The sequence below is a fragment of the Pteropus medius genome, unplaced genomic scaffold (assembly GCF_902729225.1).
Source record: "Pteropus medius unplaced genomic scaffold, Ma_sr-lr_union100, whole genome shotgun sequence".
Classification (NCBI taxonomy): Eukaryota; Metazoa; Chordata; class Mammalia; order Chiroptera; family Pteropodidae; genus Pteropus; species Pteropus medius.
Window position 1 is genome coordinate 6,473,300 of NW_024342647.1, and position 18,482 is coordinate 6,491,781.

The window sequence follows — 18,482 nt, forward strand, 5'->3', positions numbered from 1 at the left end:
AGGCGAGTGCCCCGTCCCAACACAATCTACACACATCTCTGCTACTCTCATCAGCCAGACCAGGAGAGGGTTAAACAACAGTCCTGACCTTGGTATTGGAGAAGCAGGTGGCCGATGTTTAACTAGAGGCTTCTGGGACTGCTGTCAACTAAAGTCAAGAACTCAATCCAGCCATGGTCTTCTTAGAGCTGAGACCTAGCCCTTCCCACCCCTTTAGGCTTCTCCCCTCCCTGGTCCCTGGATCGTGAAGTAGCTGGAGCTGCCAGGGACTGGAAAGGCGAGGTGCTGGGGGTGTGAAAATTACAAAACTGGAGGAATCTGTGGATAGAGTAGGAACAGCCTTGTCCATGCTCTGCCCAGGCTTGCTGTGTGGCCTTGGCTGAGTCCTTCCCACCCCTGCCTTGTATTCCCATCTGTGCACAGAGGAGGCTGGTCTGGGTGGTCCCTCCTGATGGTACTAGGCAAGAGCAAGGGCTCCTCAGACTTCCCGACCCCCTAGCTAGGGGTCCTCTAGCTTGGGAGAGCCTTTCTCCACCACAGCGGTGGGGGTGGGTAAATCTTTAACTAGCTGGCCCTGGGCGGGCCCGGGCTTTCCGGATGGATGGCTGCCTGAGAAGCGGGGACAGGGGTGGGGGATGTAAGGTGTGTAGCCAGTCCTAGTGCGGTGGAGAAGGGAGGGTAGTACAGAGGGAAAGGAACGAGGCGGAGCTAACTCCGTGTGCAAAGCAGGACATGGAGGAACTTGGGTCCCCCGACGGGTAAGCAGAGAATCTGGGAGGTTCCAGGAGCCCCTTGGCGCAGGGATGATTTAACTCACCTTGCTACCACAGGGATCCCGCACGGAGCCTGGAGCGGGGGCCAGAGAGGCCGGAAACGCCCATCCAGGTAGTCCTCAGGTGAGAACAGGTTGGCTAGGAGGTGCCCGAGAGAGGAAGGGAAGGGGCTGATGGAAACATCGGATGGACCATTCACCCTCCCGTCGGACCCCAGGGTGCGTCCCATGAGCGCGGCCGAGCTGCGTCGAGGGGAGCAGAGCGCTCTACATTGCTCAGGGACCAGGACTCTGCAGGTGAGGAACTTCCCTACTCCCCCCGCCCCCCAAAAACTATCTAGAGGACGCCTCGTTTGTTGCCCCAGACAACTTTGCCCAGGCCCCGCCCTCCGCAGGCCCCGCCCCTTCTCCACTGCCCCTTCCCCTAGGTGAGCCCCCCGGGCGGGGGCCCAGACGTAGCGTTCCGCTTCGGCGCAGTGCTGGACGGGGCGTGCACGCAGGAGGACGTGTTCCGGGCCTGCGGTGTGCGGCACCTGGGGGAGCTGGCGCTGCGCGGGTGAGTGAGGCCCCGGGGATGCTGCGCACCCCCGCGCTGTCCTTACGCTTCTGTCGAGCCCGGACCCCCGCCCTCTGCCTGGGTCCAGCCGCACCCCTGCCACCTGCAGCTTCTCCTGCACCGTCTTCACCTTCGGCCAGACCGGCTCCGGGAAGACCTACACCCTGACCGGGCCTCCTCCCCAGGTGGGCCAAGTGTAAGAGGAGCCCCCGGGGGTCAGGGGTTGGTGAGCTGGAAGCTCCGGGGAGCCGGTGGGTGCGCAGACTCCCAGAGGGTAGAGCCTTGGACAGTGTAGCCCAACTCCATGTATTTGCAGATAAGGAAGCTGAGGCCCAGGGAGGTGAAGGGACCTGCCCAATATGGAGTTCGAATTTTGTCCCCTTCACTTACAAGCTCTCGGTTTCTTCGTCTGTAAAATGGGAGTGATATTGCTGAGTGTGAGAATTCAATGAGATGTCGTATGGGAACGTGGCCTAGTTCCTGGGGCAGAGTAAGGGCTCTCCAAAGCACAGCTATTACTGTGGTGGCGGTGGTAGTGGTGGTGGTGACCCAGCCTCAGGCTCAGCTGTCTCTGCCTCCAGGGAGAGGGGGTACCCATACCCCCCAGCCTGGGTGGCATCATGCAGAGGACCTTCACCTGGCTGTTAGACCGCGTGCAGCACCTGGGTGCCCCTGTCACCCTCCGTGCCTCCTATCTGGAGATCTACAATGAGCAGGTGGGGGACTAAGATGAATAGAAAGACAGCCCACAATTGAAAGAAGGCATTTCTTCCCAAGGAGCCTGGGTCAAGGGACAAAATAGGTGTGTGTTGGGGGGTGGGGGAGGGCTGTGGTCAGTAAGGTCTGGGGTGGATGGAACATGGACTCGGGGATCCTTCCCTCACCCTCCACCCTCGTCACCCAGGTTCGAGACTTGCTGAGCCTGGGATCTTCCCGGCCCCTCCCTGTCCGCTGGAACAAGACCCGGGGCTTCTATGTGGAGCAGCTGCGGGTGGTGGAGTTTGGGAGTCTGGGGGCTCTGATGGAACTTCTACAAATGGGTTCGTGCTGCTTCAGAGGAGCTTTGGGGTCCTGGGGAGGCCCATCCCTCGACCCTTCCCTGACTGCACTCAGCACCCCTGGCTGGAGCTGGGGATTCAGAGATGACCCTTGTGGGAGCAAAGGGCCAGCACACCAACAATTCAGACACAAGGATGGCCCCATCCCACCCCCAGGCCTGCTGATCCACCTTCCAAACTCTTTCCAGGTCCACTCTTTCTCCAGGCGAGAGCCTTGGCCTCAGGCCTCTTTTTTTGCTCCCTGGAGAGGCCATCTCACCTCAGAGCTCCCCGGCTCCAGTCATGCTCTTCCATGCAGCAAACCACATCCCTCTTCCTCTCCAGATCCTCCGGACCCTAGGCAAAGGTCATACCTCCTTAACCCAGCCTATAGGGCCTCTCCGTTCCAGTCTCATTCATTCATTCATCAAGTATTTATTGAGCATCCCCCCTGTGGCAGCCATCGGGGACACTGAGACTGGGTTTCTGCCCCAGTGTTGTGCCACACCTTCCAGGTGATCTTTCTGCGCCCTCTCCTTCCCTCCACACCACAACAGGAGGGACATTGACCAGATATGAATCCGACATTCTTCTGTTCACTTCCGTCCATCCTTATCTCACCCGTCTGTGCTAGAATCGTACCCCACCTCCCATCATTCCCCTCTCCTGCCGCTGTGCCTTTGCACAGGCTGGCCCCTCTATTAGTATGCTTTTCCTCCTTTGCCTTCACTAGGCCCAGCTCCTGATGCTTTTTCCCTTCAGGTCTTAGTCGTCGAAGGAGCTCAGCTCATACCCTGAACCAGGCCTCCAGCCGAAGCCATGCCCTGCTCACACTCTATATCAGCCGCCAAACTGTGAGTGCTCCAGCCTGGGGAAGGAGCTGGCCCAGGGCCAGCCAGCAGGGGTCTCCCTCTGGGTGTATAAACCAACTTGGCATGCAAGGGGGTCCTAGTGGAAATCTTGGCTTTGTGACTTTGACGGAGACAGTTCCTCCCAATTCCCATCAAGCTGCAACCCCCTAGTCCCAGCAGGTGTCTCCTGTGGATCCTGGGGAACACCCTGTAGGTGGGAAGCTGTGCTTTGTAGACCTGGCCGGCAGTGAGAAGGTGGCAGCCACAGGATCCCGTGGGGAGCTGATGCTCGAGGCCAACAGCATCAACCGTAGCCTGCTGGCCCTGGGTAAGACCTGGGGGCCAAGTCTAACTTCCTGTGTCCCCCTTCTTGCCTGACCTGCAGCTGTCCATGGGGAAGGGGTGGTGAGGAGGTGGAACCTGTGGAGTTGTAGTACGTGGAAGAGAATTAAAGAGCTGTGAGCCAGGAGCCACAGGCCTCCTTCTGGCCTCAGCTTGCTCTTGACTCATGCCTCCCCTCTTAGGACTTTGTTGATGACTTTATAAACCCTATAAACTTTATTCAATTAGAATAAAGTTACATTCCAATTTGGGAGGTAGACACACTCAGGGGCAGAGTATGAGCCCTCAGACATTCAGCTGGTCCCTTGTGCAGTTGGGAGGACTGAGGTCCAGTGAGAGGGAGAGAACTGGCCTGTCTTCCCACCTCCACTCCCCGTCATCGGCCCTTCCTCTGCACATGCGTGGGGAGACACTCAGGGAGCTCCTCTTCAGTTATTTGGCAGACATTTCCTGAGCCCCTGCTGAGTGCCGGACCCTTTGTTGGGTATTGGGAGTCTAGGCTGGACAGAGCCATCTTTGCCCTCAAGAGCCCCAGTCTGGTGGCAGAGGCCAGTTTGAAAGAGGAATAAGATCATTTGTAAAGAGGGATTTTAGAGTCACACAGGCCTGGGTGAAGATTCCTGCCCTGCGTGGACCAGATGGGTGGTCTTGGGCAAGGGGTGTAACATTGCTGGGCCTTGCTCTCCCCATCCAGGTCACTGCATCTCCCTGCTGCTGGACCCACAGCGGAAGCAAAGCCACATCCCCTTTCGAGACAGCAAGCTCACCAAGCTGCTGGCGGACTCACTGGGGGGGCATGGGGTCACCCTCATGGTACCTGACGGGGGCTGGCAGGGAGGGCCAGGGCCTGAGGGAGGGGCTCCCAGAGAGAAACACTCAGGCCATCTTCCCCAGGTGGCTTGCGTGTCCCCCTCAGCCCAGTGCCTTCCTGAGACTCTTAGTACTCTGCGATATGCCAGCCGAGCTCAGCGGGTCACCACTCGGCCACAGGCTCCCAAGGTGAATGTAGGAAGACATAGGCAGAGGGACAGCATGGCAATGGTTGGGGATCAGGCAGAAGTTGGAGCCTGAGCTGGTGTCACGGTTGAAGTCTGAGACTGAGTCAGAGTTAAGATTAGAGCTGGAATCCTGATGATGGGGTCATGATTGGGTAGGGTGGGGTCGGTGTCAGGGTCTAGGTCAGTGTTACGGCAGGTCTAAGGTTGGAGTCTGATCTGGGATATGATTCAGGGTCTAGCCTGGATCCCAGTTGGTATTATTAAGTCTGAGTTGAGTTGGGGCCTGATGTAGGGGCCTGTTTGGAGTCAGGATCTGGGCCAAGGTTTGAACAGAACTGAGTTTATGGTGTGACATGGAGCAGGGTCCAGCTTAGAGTGGGCCCTCCAGCCATGCAGCTAAGGCCATAGGCACTTCGATGCAATAAGACAAGGTGCCCTTTCCAAGTGGATATAGCCCTGTGCCAGGATGCAAGGCTGATGAGTGACGCATGGGCTGGTTTTGAGGCTACACTCACTCCCCACTCCCAGAAGCCCTTGTGCAGTGCACAACTTATACAACCATAAATTGCAGCTCAGGGCCTCTTTCTCTGCAGTCTCCCATGGCAAAGCAGCCTCCGCGCTTGGAGACCGAGGTGTTGCAGCTGCAGGAGGAGAACCGTCTCTTGCGGTCCCAACTGGGCCAAAGGGATGTCAAGGGTATGCACTCTCTGGGGGTCGGATGAGGTGTGGAGAGGGTCTGGGGCTCCCGTGGACCCGGCCACCTCCCCGTCCCTGCAGTCTCCGGATTCAGTGGGAGCCGGGTGGCCTGGGCCCAGCGGAACCTCTACGGGATGCTCCAGGAGTTCATGCTAGAGAATGAGAGGCTCAGGTAGGGCTCAGCCCCAGCCAGGGGACTCTGCCCACCCCTCATGCTGGGCTGCTTCTGGCAAATCGCACTCCGCCCCCCCACCCCCCACCCCCAGCTCCCTTCTGTCCCCACCTGCCTGTTGGAGCTAGTACACGCAATGAGAGGCTGACTGATACTCCGACCAACCCTGCCTCCTGTCACCTTCCCGGGGCCTGTTCTTCCCAGGAAAGAAAAGATCCAGCTGCAGAGTAGCCGGGACCTGGCCCGGGATGAGCAGCGCGTCCTGACACAGCAGGTCCATGAGCTGGAGCGGTGAGCGTGGCCACCAGCCCAAGGATGGGCCCTGGGACAGAGGGCAGGTGGGAAAGGGGTGGCTTGAGGAAATGGTTAAGAGTCTGACCTCTGGACCCAGGCCACCTGAGCTCTGGTACCTACTGGCTGTGTGACCTTGGGTGAGTCATGTAACCCCTCACTGCCCGGGTTTCCTCATCTGTAAAATGGGGGTAATACAGTACCCACCTTACAGGGTGTTTAAAGACTGGATAAAATGAGTCCATTCGTAAAGCATTACAAACAGTGCCTGGCACTTAGTGTTCGTTAAAAGAGGGGACGTGGGGACCAGCCCGGTGGTATGACTGAGGGCTGAAGGCACAGACCCCATTGTTCTCTTTTAGCCGCCTCTTCTCCGCCTGCTGCCTTCACCAGCCAGATCGTGGCCCAGCCCCACCATGTCCCTGTGTGATGGTGCCAGCTCCCTCCTGCCATGTGAGTCTCTACACAGCCGGAAGTGGGAAGGAGCAAGGATGATAGGGAGCCTCTGACATGCCCTGTTGCAGGCCCTGCCACCCCTCTGCTCCTGCCCCTGCTGTCATCTCTGCCCCCTGTGCCGAGCACCACTGGCCCACTGGGCCTGTCCACAGAGGAAGCTCCACCTGCCCCAGGTAGGAAAGCCCAAGGTAGGGATGAGGGAGATCTGGGAGAGCTGGAGGCCTTGATCTAGGTGGTCAGTCCGGGAGGCTCCAGAGCTCCAGGGCCTCTAAGGTCCCAGGCTGGGTCAGTGGGGCGAGTGGCTGGTTTGGGGCTCCCTCTGCCTAAGGTTCAGAATAGCTGTTTGCCTTGCCTCCCCTTCCTCCTCATCCCGCCTTCTTTCATAGGAACTCACTCTGCCATTCGCTCACTCATTCATTCACTTACCTATTACTCGTTAATGCATTTGCTGATTCCTGTGTTCGCTCGCTTGTTCACTGACTCTCCTTTCAGCTCCTTGCTTTGTCTTCTACCTGCTCTGGGCACTGAGGACTCAGGTATCAACCAGACAGGGTTCCTGCCCTCTGAGAGGACATTACAAGGGCCACCCACTGCCCACAGAAAGAGCAACCAAGACCTTGCCTCGTTATGCCCACCGGACGTTCTTGGTGTCCTGTGGGGCAGGTGTGGCAGGGATGGTGGTGTCGTGGTCAGCACAAAGAGGCAGGGCTGAGGTCCCCCAGCGTGGGCTTTGGTCTTGTCTGCAGGTGTTTGGCCCTAAGGCCCCAAATGGCATGTCCCCCTCTGTCCAGCCCTCAGCCTGGGCACCCCCGTGCAGCCCTGGCTCTGTCAAGTGCCAGAGAGAGAGGTAGGCTGGGCGCTGGAGCACTGGGCTTGGGGAAGAGGAGGCCTGGGAACTTGAAAGCTCACCTCCCATCACTCAACTCACCTCGCGCAGGAGTCACAGCGACTGGACTCAGACCCAAGTCCTGGCGGAAATGCTGACCGAGGCGGAGGTGGTACCCTCTGCACCTCCCCTGCCCGTGGGACCCCCGAACACATCACCGGTGCTGAGAGGTGAAGAAGGAAAGAGGGAGGAGCCCCTAATGCTTTCTGTGGTCTTGGGCCTGAACCCACCCTTTCCAGACCTTATTCTTTCCATCTTTGAAATAGGGTGCATGTTGAGAAGTGATTTCTAAGACCTTTCTAGTTTCCAAACTTGGAATTCTCTTCCTAGGGCCACCTGCAATCCCAGATGGGTATCAAGAGCCCATGGTGTATGTGGGGGAGGGGGGAGGAGAGAGAGTACCACCTGAGGCTTCCCCAGAGGATGTTGGGACCCTGATGGGCCTGGGCAAGGAGGGGCCCAGGTAGGGAGGGGCCCAGGGTAGTAGTGCAGACCTCGAGTCTCATCATGCCCCTTAGGTGGGGCCACGGTTCCAAACCTGGCCCGGAGACTGGAGGCTCTCAGAGACCAGATTGGCAGCTCTCTGAGGCGTGGCCGGCACCAGCCACCCCCCCAGTGAGAACACACGGAGTCCCAGCCAAGTCCTGCCTCACTGCTGAGGGCAAACCGGAAACCCAGGAGACCACCATGTGACCTTGGCCTGGGCTCTGAACGCCAGGGTTCCAGTCTCCTCATCTGTCCAATGGGGATAGCAGCTGCCGTTCCACTCCCCAGCAGAGCTGGGCAAGGACAGTTCCTGAGGGCCAGGGGGTGGGGGCTGGAGAATAATTTGGGGAAGTAAAGGGAGGGTGCCACCCCAGACTACAAGAAATGAGACTGGATTCAGGAGAAAGCAGGCAGCAGGTGATGAAATATTTGTATCAATAAAGAGAGGCCTCAGCTCCAAGTCTGGTTATGGTTAGTCCTGTCCTCCAGGTAGTCAGTCACTTCCCATGAGGACATCCCAGAGGGGGTGGGGGGCATTCAGGGGAGTCTAAAGAAGAGGAGACAAAGACACTGGCAGAGATGTGTGTCCCCTTCTGATCAGAAATAGTCCAGGTTCCCATCTCATGTATGATGCAAGTTTTAGTTGAACTACTGCTGTGTCCCACTGGGCAAGTGTGGGAATCAAAGGGTGAGCACCCCCAGGAAGGAAGCTTGATGGAAACTGATGAGGCCTCAAGCTGGGGCAGGTGGCAGACTAAGGGGCTCGCTTCTCTGTGCCAGCTGCATGTGGCCCGGTGCTGCAGGGGTCATGAGACCTGAGGTCTGATGCCACAGACCTGCTCTGAGACCCCAGGGAAGCCTTGCACCCTCCCTGGACCACTTTCTGGTTTCAGTTGCATGGGGGACATGGCTCCCTGTCCTGTTGCCCTCTAATGAAGGTTAAGGAGGTGAGCAGTCTCATCATCCCTGGTATAGTGCCCAGGGGGATGCAGCGGGTCTATCATTATGGGGAAGTCTAGGCCTGACATGAGAAATTGGGGGTGCCAGTGAGAGAACCTCATTACAAAAAGCCATCAGGCTGACCTAACTCTCCCATTTTGTAGTTAGGGAGACTGAGACCCAGATGGCTCATTTCTTCATTGGTTCATAAATTCATTCATTCAAAAACACCACTAGCATCAACTGCAGATCAAGACCGACAAGGAGCAAGCTGGCTTTGCGCAGGGAGCTCCCAGTCGGGGGCGGGGGGACAGACAGGCTGACACTTAACCTCACACATGTGCTTTGACAGGGAAACCCAGGGGACTGGAGGCACGGAGGAGGGTCACCCAAGGAGAAATTGTCAAGGGGGTCAGGGAAGGTTAGCCGAAGAGAGTTATGATTAAGGCTCCAAGGGTGAACAGCGGCTGGCCCAGGGCAGGATGAGGCCGCAGAGGCAAAGGCCCAGAGACCCCTGGGGTGCCGAAGGTGGCCAGCATCAGGAAGTGCATGGCCTTGTGGGGCGCTTCCAGAGTTTGGGCTTGTCTCGAGGGCAGGGGAAGCCACCGAGGGGTCTTGAGGAGTCAACAGCTTAGATTTGCTCTTAGGTCACCCTGGCCACTGTGGCAGGTGGACTGACTGGTGAGGATGAGCTGGAGGCAGGGGGACCAATGAAACCAGCAGTGTGGGGAGGGACATGACTAACCAGAAGTGCCCAAGCCAGGCCTCAAGTTTGGACTCTCTTGACATGGGGCCCTGGGTTCAAGCAAGGCCCTGGGCAGGCCGGCCTGCACCACAGGTGCGGGGAACACTGGGGAAGGAGCGAGCCAAGGCCAGAGGGCGAGCCAGGGGGACAGCCGGGAGTAGCAGGGAGCCTGGGGATGGCCCTGGGGTCTCAGCCATCATCTGGACAGTGCTCAGACTTGCCCACAGGCCTGGCCTAAGGAAATCAAGTCCCATTGTTCCCACCCCACTACCTCATGCAAGACCAAGAAAGAAAAGACCCAGCATTCTCCTGCACATCACTGCTCTGGAAAACAGCGCTGGGGATATCCTCTCATTATGCCCGCCTTTCTCCAGAGGAGTGAGGACCCACAGAGAAAAGCAGGGTGCCTCAAGGGCACAATCGAGCATGCTCTGTGACTCGGGGCAGGCTATGGGCCTTTCTGATTCTTCCCCACTGCAGGGCCTCTGACTTCTGAGTATCTCTCTGCAGGGCTGGTCCCTGAAGCTGGGGCCAACAGGGTCAGCCCAGGTTGGAGCCCCCAGCGGCCAGGAATTGAAAAGCAAGACTTTGTGGAAAACCAGCGTCCACAGAGGCAGAGCCCAAGGACGTGGGTTAACGGCAGATAATACAGGCAGCTGGACCAGGCAGAGGTGACCGTGGTTAAGTCCACAGACTGAGCCACACAAGTTCAAATCCCAGCGTCATTTATCTGTGAGTGGTCCTGGGCAGGTGACTTAACTGCTCTGAGTCCGAGTGTCCTCATCTGCAGAATGGAAACAATAAAATTAGCCCCTCATGGAACGGGGATTAAATCTACTGATACATGGAGAGAGGTTAGCACAAGGCGTTGCCTCTTGCAGGTGGTTTGGCCAAAAGCAACTTGCAGTCAACATGGCAATTTGATGAAATTGACAATTTGAGTTTAAAAAAATAATAACCCAACAAATATTGAGAACCCACTTTGGTCCAGCATTGAACAAAGCGTAAGAATCCTTCCCCTCACAGAACACAGATAAGAAACAAGAAATGGTCAAAATACATGGGAAGTTAGTGATAAATACTATGGAGCAAAATAGAAGGTCCACCTGCCAGGGCGAGTGCAGTTCTACATCAGGGGGTCAGGAAAGGTGACATTTGTGAGGAGACCTGAAGGAGGGGAGGAGGAGTGGGCCTGACTCATGCCATAAAGTCACTTATTTCTACTCTAGGTAATTTAATGCCACATCAGCTTGGATGGCTCGGCAGGTTTGAGCCTGGGTTCCTCTTCATCCCAGATCCCTTATCTCACTCACTGCGTCCTGGCCCTGCTTGCTGGGAGGTCTCCAGCCTCAGGCAGGGGAGGCCCCTGGCAATGAGCATGAGAACTTTCCTTAGCTGCCTTGAGAGAATGGACAGGGACCACCTAGGGGGACCCCAGCTGTTGCTGGTTCATTTGTGTTTGGATGAGCCCTTCTCCCCCTGGAGTCAGCCACGATTTTCCAGATTCCTAGTTCCAGCTCAGCAAAACCCCCACTTACTTTCTCAGGGATAGACACTGAACTCAAGGGGATTAGTCTCCACTACTCCCATCTCATAAGCCCTGTGTCCATCTCCCAATCAGCATCCTCACTCTAGAACTGCCACTTATCCAGAATCCCTAAACCCTGGAGGAATTCGATAGGATCCAGGAACATATCAAGACTCTTCAAATTCAGTGGTCCTTACTGAGAACTTGCAGATTCCAGAGGACACTTCTGGAACCCTGAAAGCTACAGACCTCCAGAATGCTGGAATTTGGGGGCAGATCTCTGGCCCCAAGAAATAGAGCAGTAGTTCTCCAGAACTGTCAAACTTAGAAGAAGGTCTTTGGTACCTCAGAACATTAGAATTGGGAGCAGCTCTTGGAAATCCTGAAATTCGGATTTCCCAGAATGCCAAATACCTAAAAGACCTGTCTGAAATGTTGAAACATTGTATAGAAGTTGAGAGGAGGTCCTCTGGGATCTTTGGCTGGAGGTAGAAATGTTCACCAGAGCTCAGAGTTTCTAACCTTGAGTTTCTAGTATGCTGGCAAATCTAGAGAGCAACCTAGACGTCTGGCAGCCTGGCTGAGTTCTCTGGATCCTTGGGGATGCCGACTCTTAGCCCGTGCAGATGGATTGGCAGAAAGCACAGACTTCAGGAAGAGCACTGCTGTGGGTGCTTGTTTTTAAAAGGCTTTAAGGTCTTATCTGGGCAACCAATCCCGAGATAGACTATGTTTATTTATTTGTTTTGTTTTGTTTTGTTTTTTTAAGCAAACAAACATGGTGGAACAGGGGTGGGCAGGTAGAGGTCGTCTTGCTATGAAATAAGAAGCGGTAGCTATTGGAACTTGTGGACGGGTCGGGGCTGGGGTTGGAGACCAGGATTGGAGTCGGAAGACCTGGGTTCTAAGCATGCTGTGTAGACCTACAATGCAAGCCGGACAAGCCCCCAGGCCATCACTGACATCTACAGCAGCTGGCCATCAAGGAAGACCTTGGGAAGTTAGCCAGAGGTGTCTTCCTCCAGAACCTTCATTCGACTCATGGCTCTGATCACGCTCTCTCTCACCCATCACACATTGACTAAGCCTCTGCTGGGAGGCCAGGTCTGCTCTACAGGGCGTGGGGGACACTGGCCTGACCTTAACCCACTGCCCTCCTCTCAAGGAGCTTCCAATCAAGTGGGGGAAAAGGACAATAAAGTGAGTTGCTAGTACTGGAATAAATAACAATCAGCAAATTTCCCAGTACTCGGCATGTATTAACTCATTCGTTTCTCATAACTTCTGTGAAATAGGTGCTATTATTATCCTCATCTTGCAGTGAGGACACCAAGGAAGAAGAGGTTTGGGAACTTGCCCGAGGTCACACAGCTAGTAGGCAGCGGAAGGGGCATTGTTTGCCAGAGTGGTCTGGCTCCTGAGGAGGTGCTCTCAACCACCATGCCAAGTGCCACCTACTAGGACCACAGGGGAAAGGCAAATAGAGGGGCAGTTCCCATCCCGCTCAGGAACTGGTGAGCACACGAGGCAGCCTCCCTGGAGAAGCTGGTCTCCAGCAAAGCCCAGCACAACCCAGCAAGGCCAGACCATGCAAAGGTCTTTGGTGAGTCTGAGGAAGGGGCTCCCCAAGCTCTTTTCCCTTCATGGAGGAGCTCTCACCACCCCCAAATAGAAAGGAATTCTTTACAAACTACCCAATGAAGTGGGATTCTGGGCAGTCTGAGCTAGAACCAAGAGAATTAGAAATGGACCACTGAAGTGCAGCCGCTGTGTGGGGGGCAGGGTCCTGGGTGGAGAGCTGGGCGGTCTCCATGCTACAAACCTTGGGCAAACCCACTCCCACGCTCAGCCTCGGTCTGCCCGACTCACAGCCATGGAAGCCTGGGCAAGGCAGTTAAGATCTCTGAACCTCAGTCTTCTCCTCTGTAAAATGGGGATGTGGTTGGTTTACCCTTTGAGAAGTAAATAAGTGCTCATAGGGGCTGATGTAAGGATTGAAAGAGTGGATCCATAAAAGCTGTTTAGGACAGAGCCTGGCGTGCGGTCAGTGCTAAATAAACCTTAGTTGTTATTACTATTTTTTTTTATTACCAGCGGAGACTGTCAGCACAAACGTTCTGCCATTCCAGAACCCTTGGGAGAGGAATTGCATCAATATCTGGACTCTGGTTAAACTGACTCACGAACTCGTTGACATCCAGCTCTGTGGTTCCTTCCTACAAGAATTCTTGCACAGAGGGACATGTCCATTCAGGACTCTTGCTCAACGGAGGAGCCAGGGCAGCTGATTAAGAGACATTGATTTGTCTTCCTTGAAGAAAAGCCAGTGGGACTTTCCGAAGAGGCCAGCTTGCCTCGTGGTTTCAGAAAAGAACTATTTTACTTTATTTTTATTACGCCTACAGCACCCGGTCTTCCCAGGTGGTCTCCCATCCAAGTACTAACCAGGCCCTACCCTGCATAGTTTCTGAGATCAGATGGGATCGGGCTTGTTCAGGGTGGCATGGCTGTAGAGAAAAGAGCTATTTTAGTCCCTTCGAAGGCATCGGGTGACGCGACTCGGTCAGCCAGGAGTCAGGCAGATACCCCTGGAGGTGCTGTTCTAATGGACAGATAAGATCGGCCTGTGAAGAGCAGGAAATGCCTGTGTCTTCTTCCTGGATGCTGACAGACCTTTGGAAGTTTATTTTTTGGGGATCTCTTTCTTCAAGAGTGCAAAAAGAACCAGACCCTGGACCACAAGTTTTGTCCCCAGGGGAGCTAGCTCTCAAGGAAACAACTCCAAAGAGGCTCGCTTTCTGCTTCTCCAGGCTAAGCAACCCGCTCCATGGTCAGGAAGCTAAATCGGCAACACCTAAGGGCACCTTCCACCCAGGGCACCTCCACCTATTAGCATTTACTATTTGCTAAGCTCTCCCCAAAGAGCAAGAACATGACCTGTTTCTTGTCATTTAGTCCTTCTACATGCTTATGAGCTCCTATTAACCCTATTTAACAGAGGAGAAGACTCAGATTCAGAAAGGTGGAGTCAGTTAAGATCAAACAGGCAGGAAGGGGTCATGGCCATGACTGGAACCCAAGTTTGCCTGGGTGCAAAGTTCAGCTGTTTAACCATCACTCTGCTGGATGAAGCCCTGGTAATTCTCCCTGTCATAACATACAGATCGATTCAAAATTGGTGACACAAGGAAAAGCCACCACAGAGCAAGGGCTCTTTGCTTTCTAAAGTGTACCACTGAGTATCCCAGTCACTCATTCACTGGTCATTATTCAAGGAATCGCGACATGGTGATTTCTAATTCCCAGTCTTCCTCAGCTGCCTTCTAGTTGGGTGGTCTTTTTGGGGTCTGATCTACACTTCTCATCACAGTTCTAAGTAAGTCACTTCGCCTGTGTTCACTGAGTACCTGCTAAGTGCCCAGCGCAGAGCTGGGCCCTAAGAAAGAACAGAAGGGTCAGTTCTCAGTGTGGCAGACATTGAACATGATCTTGGCCGTGGAAGGGAGAGCCAGACTCACATCAGCCTGACTCCAGCTGTGAGAAATCCAGTAGCAAGAGATAGTCCACCTGTCTGCCCCAGGTCTCTGAAAGAACATGGCCAAGGTCCCATTGTTTATCAGGGACAGGGTCTGGAAGGTCAGCAGAGTGACTCAGGTATCAGGGAGATGCATCTGGGGTTCAGTCATTACTCACTATCTGGGTACCCTTCGACACTGGATCACCTGATCTCTCAGCCCCATTTCCCCATCTGCAAAATATGACTCCCATCGTAGTAAAATGATGGAACCTTAACGAAAGGATTCTGTAAGATGCATTTGTAGAGTACTCATCCTGGGGCCTGGCACGTGAAACATTGTAGGACCTTAATCAAGTGATTACTCAGGCACAGCAGCCTTGTGGTCTATAGAAGCCATACCCCATTCTGGCTTACCAGGAGGATCTCCCAGGGAACTCTTTTTGAAAGGCTTCACCCAAGCGTCCAACTCTGTAGCCCAGGTGTGGATAGGCAAGGTAGAAGTGGGATGTTTTACACTCACCAGGGAATTTTAAGCAGGCTCTGCCAAGGGAGGCTGGTTCTAGCCCTGGTCAGACCAGTGCTATGGGCCTTTGCCCTGTTTCCCGGTCTGAACCATGCCATCTGTGAGGAAACCCATGGCCTTTCTAGAAGACCTCTGCTGCCCTCTGGTGGACATGGGCTGCTCATGCGCTTTTGCAGCTTGTACGGGCAGTCCTTGCCTGGTACCAGACAGGATTCAAAGTGCTTGTGATGATATTGGTCCCTCCAGTGTGTACACTTGAAGTGCACTTCCACAAACGTCTCTTATTCGGTTCGTATTTCAGCCCTGTCAAGTGAGTTATTATTACCCTCAGTTTGAACTCTAGATGAAGAAGGTGAGGCCAGGGAGGGAGGACTGCCCCACGGTCACCCTGCCAGTCACAGAGACTGGGACCCAAATTTCTGGGTGGCCTGGCTCTTTAAGACAGGTGGGGGGAATGAGTAGCAAACTTATAAATCACAGGGCAGTGAAGACATCTCTTCTCCTGTTGCTGGTCGTGGAATCCTGGGTGCTGCTCACCTCCAGCTTTGGACAGGCTTTGGCTTCGAGTCCATGGGAGCTGGGTGGGGTCAGGCATTTGGGGTGAGGCCTGCAGCTGGATACCTCCTCGTGGGGAGAGAAGGCCACCTGCCATCCCCTTCCACCATTAGCAGAGGAACCTTGACCCTGGCCTTAGTTCTGAGTTCTGCCCAATGTCCTCCATGTCCCTGCTTGTCCAGTCACCAGGTCCCAGTGCCCCAGGTCCTTCCTTCTTCTTGGAAAACCTCCTAGGGAGTTGCTTTCCCGGGCCTCCCACTGCGATTGCCTCCTCATTGATCCCTCCTGATACAAATCTGACTGTCTACTCACTTCTGAACACCCCCCAGTGTTTCCTGCACACTCCAGGTAACCTCTGGGCCTGGGATCACAGGTCTTACTGCTGGGCTTTGGCCACACCCCCCAGCCTCGTCTTGCCACGGCCCTCTGTCCAATCTCCAGACCTATGTGTGTTTGGTTTTTCGTTTTGCATTTCAAATACATTTCTCTCTCTTCGTCTTTCTCCTCTAAGCCTTTGCAGTTGCTGCTTACTCTGTCTAGAACACCCTCTTTCCCCACCACCGTAGGCACTTGTGTCTGGCTAACTCCTGCTCATCCGGTTAGATTCCCTTCCCCTGGCCTCTGCTTCCCCCGTTACTGCAGTGACCATCTTGTCTTATCTTCTCGTCCTTCCTTCCCATCCCGGCCTCACCAGCAGCGAGCTCCGGCAGGTCTGTCATGTTCTCCATCCTATCGCCACCAAGTACAGAGTACGTATTTAGTGAATGAATGAGTGGACAAGTGAATAAAAGACGGGGGAAGCCTGGGTTCCAGCTTGACCACAGCTGGGTGACCTTAAACAAGTCCCATTCGCTCCCTGAGCCTCTGTTTTCATCTGAAAATGAGGCTTCTATTCCCTACTGCTCAGGACACCTCTGAGGTTCTGAGGCTTCCTACATGGGGCAGGCCCTCCTTCATCCCTAGAAATGATTCTGGAACATGGCCAGTTCCTGCGGACTCTTGGACCCCTGACTCTTCTGGGAGGGCAGGGGCCCCAGAGCCTCCATCCTCCCACCCCAATGGCGAGAGAGAAAAGAGGGGTCAGCATCTCTTGACCCCTGCTGGCTGTGTATCCTTGAGGCCCAGGGTTAATTTTTAAAAAGCAGCTCAAAGTCCAGTGGCCCTTGGCAGAGTTTGCTCCCTCCGTTTGCACTGGTTAATAATCTCAAGAGAGCAAACATCCCTGGAGGCAGGAGGAGAGATCAACATCCTGGGACCAGCCTCCAGCCTCTCCCCTCCCCCAGGAGAGGCTGTGTGGCTGAATGAACAGCCCTAGCCAAAGAAGCCCAGATTCTTCTTCACTCCACATACCTTGGGCTTCCCATGAGCCAATGGGGTTGACAACCCTAATAATACAGACCTGCTGGGAAAAACAGAGGAGCCATCATGGTATGGTGTAGACAACCTTAATAGGGCAGCTCTATTCCTATTAATAACTTATCGTTTTGTTTTGTTTTGTTTTCATTCTTATACCAGGCCTGGTTTCTCTGAGACAAATGCCTGAGTTCATCACACAGGTAATGTAGTAGATAGTTTACATTATCTATTACATTAGTAGTAGATACTACTGTCACATACATTGCCTCACTTAACGTTTTGGCAGACAGGACAGGGACTTTCATCTTCCATTTAAAGATGAAGAAAGTGGGCTTCAGAAAGAGAAAGCCATCCCCAAATTCGCACAGAACCAGAAGCCAGGGCTTCCAGCTCCCAGTTCTCTGTACTCCCCTTGACTCAGACTGCCTCCTTACTACCACCGCTAACCAAACATAACAGACTGAGAAACTTCGTAAACAAGGGGAAAGAGAATCATCCCCCAAATCTAAGCCAGTACAGTTGTGATTAAGCTTGTAACATGGCTTTGAGCTTCCTGGCAGCCAGAGCAAAAAAAAAAAAATGCCATCAGTAGCCAAGCTGTCAGTGTTGGAGCCAAAGAAGCACTCTCTTATGATGAGTAGAGGTACATTTGTTCCTGATACTGGTGAAAGACAAATTTGTGTGGCTCTTACGGCAGGGACATGACACACCCACCATTTGTCGGTGCCACTGACTATGTGGGGAGAACTCCCAGATTCTCACACGAGCAAGGATCTTGATTTTGGAATCTCCTGTCTGAAGGGGGTCCTTCAGGGAGCAAAGAGGCTGCTGTGAGTATGGCACATTCCATGCCCAGAGCGGGGAGGGGGTGGGAGTAAGGACCACAGCTCTGACCACTGAAGAAGAGCACTTCACGGAGAGGGTCTGCGGTGTCCCTGGCCAGGGTTTGAGCTTTGGAGACAAACAGACCTGGGTTTTAAAAAATTCTCTTTTGATTTTTTAGTTTAATGAATACCATATAGTTTCCTAAGGCTGCTGTAACAAAGTACCACAAACTGGGTGGCTTACCACCATGTAAACGTACTCTCTCATGGTTCTGGAGGTTAATAGTCTGACACGGAGCTGTCGGCAGGGTCACGTTCCTTTGGAAAGGTTCTAGGGAAGAATCCTTCCTTGCCTCTTCTTAGCTTCTGGTGGCTTATGGGGGACCTCAGCGTTCCTTGACTTGTAGCTGTCTCGCTCCCACCTCTGCCTCAGTCTTCTCCATGTGTCCCTCTGTGTCTCTACATCTTCCTCTCGTTTCTCTCATAAAGATACTAGTCATTGGATTTAGGGCCCACCCTCATCCAGTATGACCTCATTTTAATAAATTACATCTGCAGATAAGGTCACATTCTGAGCTTCTGGGTGCACGTGAATTTGGGGGACGTTATTCAACCTGTTACAAGCTTGTTCAGCTCTTTCTATGTGCCAGACACTGTTACATGCTCTGCAAGTGTTAACGCCTTTAGCCCGACAACAATGTTGTGAACCGGGAGCTATTATGGTAATAATAACAGATAAGAAACTGAGGCATGGAAAGGTAAAGTCACTCGCCCAAGGCCATACAGCCAGCGAGTGGCACAGAAGGCAGTCTGGCTCCTGAGTCCATGCTCTAGACGACACCAAAAGCTGCTTCCTCTGGCGATGCTGCTTCTCAGATGTGAGACCGTGGGCAAGTCATTTACCTCTTGAGACTCAAATTCCCTGTCCGTAAGGGGGAAAATAGCATCTACC

The 18,482-nt window shown here is 54.1% G+C and overlaps 1 protein-coding gene, 2 long non-coding RNA genes and 1 pseudogene across 13 annotated transcripts; 3 read left to right on the forward strand and 1 right to left on the reverse strand.

Moving 5' to 3' along the window:
• Window positions 1-636: 636 nt before the first annotated feature.
• KIF12 (kinesin family member 12) lies at window positions 637-8,003 on the forward strand. Of its 11 annotated transcripts, none has more exons than XM_039866823.1 (19): window positions 637-758; window positions 831-896; window positions 991-1,069; window positions 1,201-1,328; window positions 1,438-1,524; window positions 1,894-2,044; window positions 2,233-2,368; window positions 3,128-3,219; window positions 3,388-3,544; window positions 4,253-4,371; window positions 4,453-4,557; window positions 5,150-5,252; window positions 5,334-5,424; window positions 5,629-5,715; window positions 6,078-6,168; window positions 6,240-6,344; window positions 6,963-7,018; window positions 7,109-7,227; window positions 7,576-8,003. In XM_039866823.1, exons 1-19 carry the CDS (start codon window positions 733-735, stop codon window positions 7,674-7,676), a joined length of 1,899 nt encoding a protein of 632 aa, XP_039722757.1. In that variant the 5' UTR covers window positions 637-732; the 3' UTR covers window positions 7,677-8,003. The 11 variants fall into 11 exon arrangements, with proteins under 11 accessions (XP_039722757.1, XP_039722760.1, XP_039722756.1 ...); XM_039866820.1 differs by having other exon boundaries at window positions 639-758; window positions 6,918-7,018; XM_039866824.1 differs by having other exon boundaries at window positions 639-758; window positions 1,273-1,328; window positions 6,918-7,018.
• Window positions 8,004-8,739: 736 nt separating this feature from the next.
• LOC120605806 (uncharacterized) lies at window positions 8,740-12,575 on the forward strand. The gene is made up of 3 exons (XR_005653734.1): window positions 8,740-9,959; window positions 11,291-11,422; window positions 11,525-12,575. It is a non-coding gene; the product is annotated as an uncharacterized LOC120605806 (long non-coding RNA).
• Window positions 12,576-13,151: 576 nt separating this feature from the next.
• On the reverse strand, window positions 13,152-13,270 carry LOC120605836 (uncharacterized; annotated as a pseudogene).
• Window positions 13,271-16,527: 3,257 nt separating this feature from the next.
• On the forward strand, window positions 16,528-18,419 carry LOC120605811 (uncharacterized). The gene is made up of 3 exons (XR_005653735.1): window positions 16,528-16,778; window positions 16,866-16,906; window positions 18,266-18,419. It is a non-coding gene; the product is annotated as an uncharacterized LOC120605811 (long non-coding RNA).
• The last annotated feature ends 63 nt before the right edge of the window (window positions 18,420-18,482 follow it).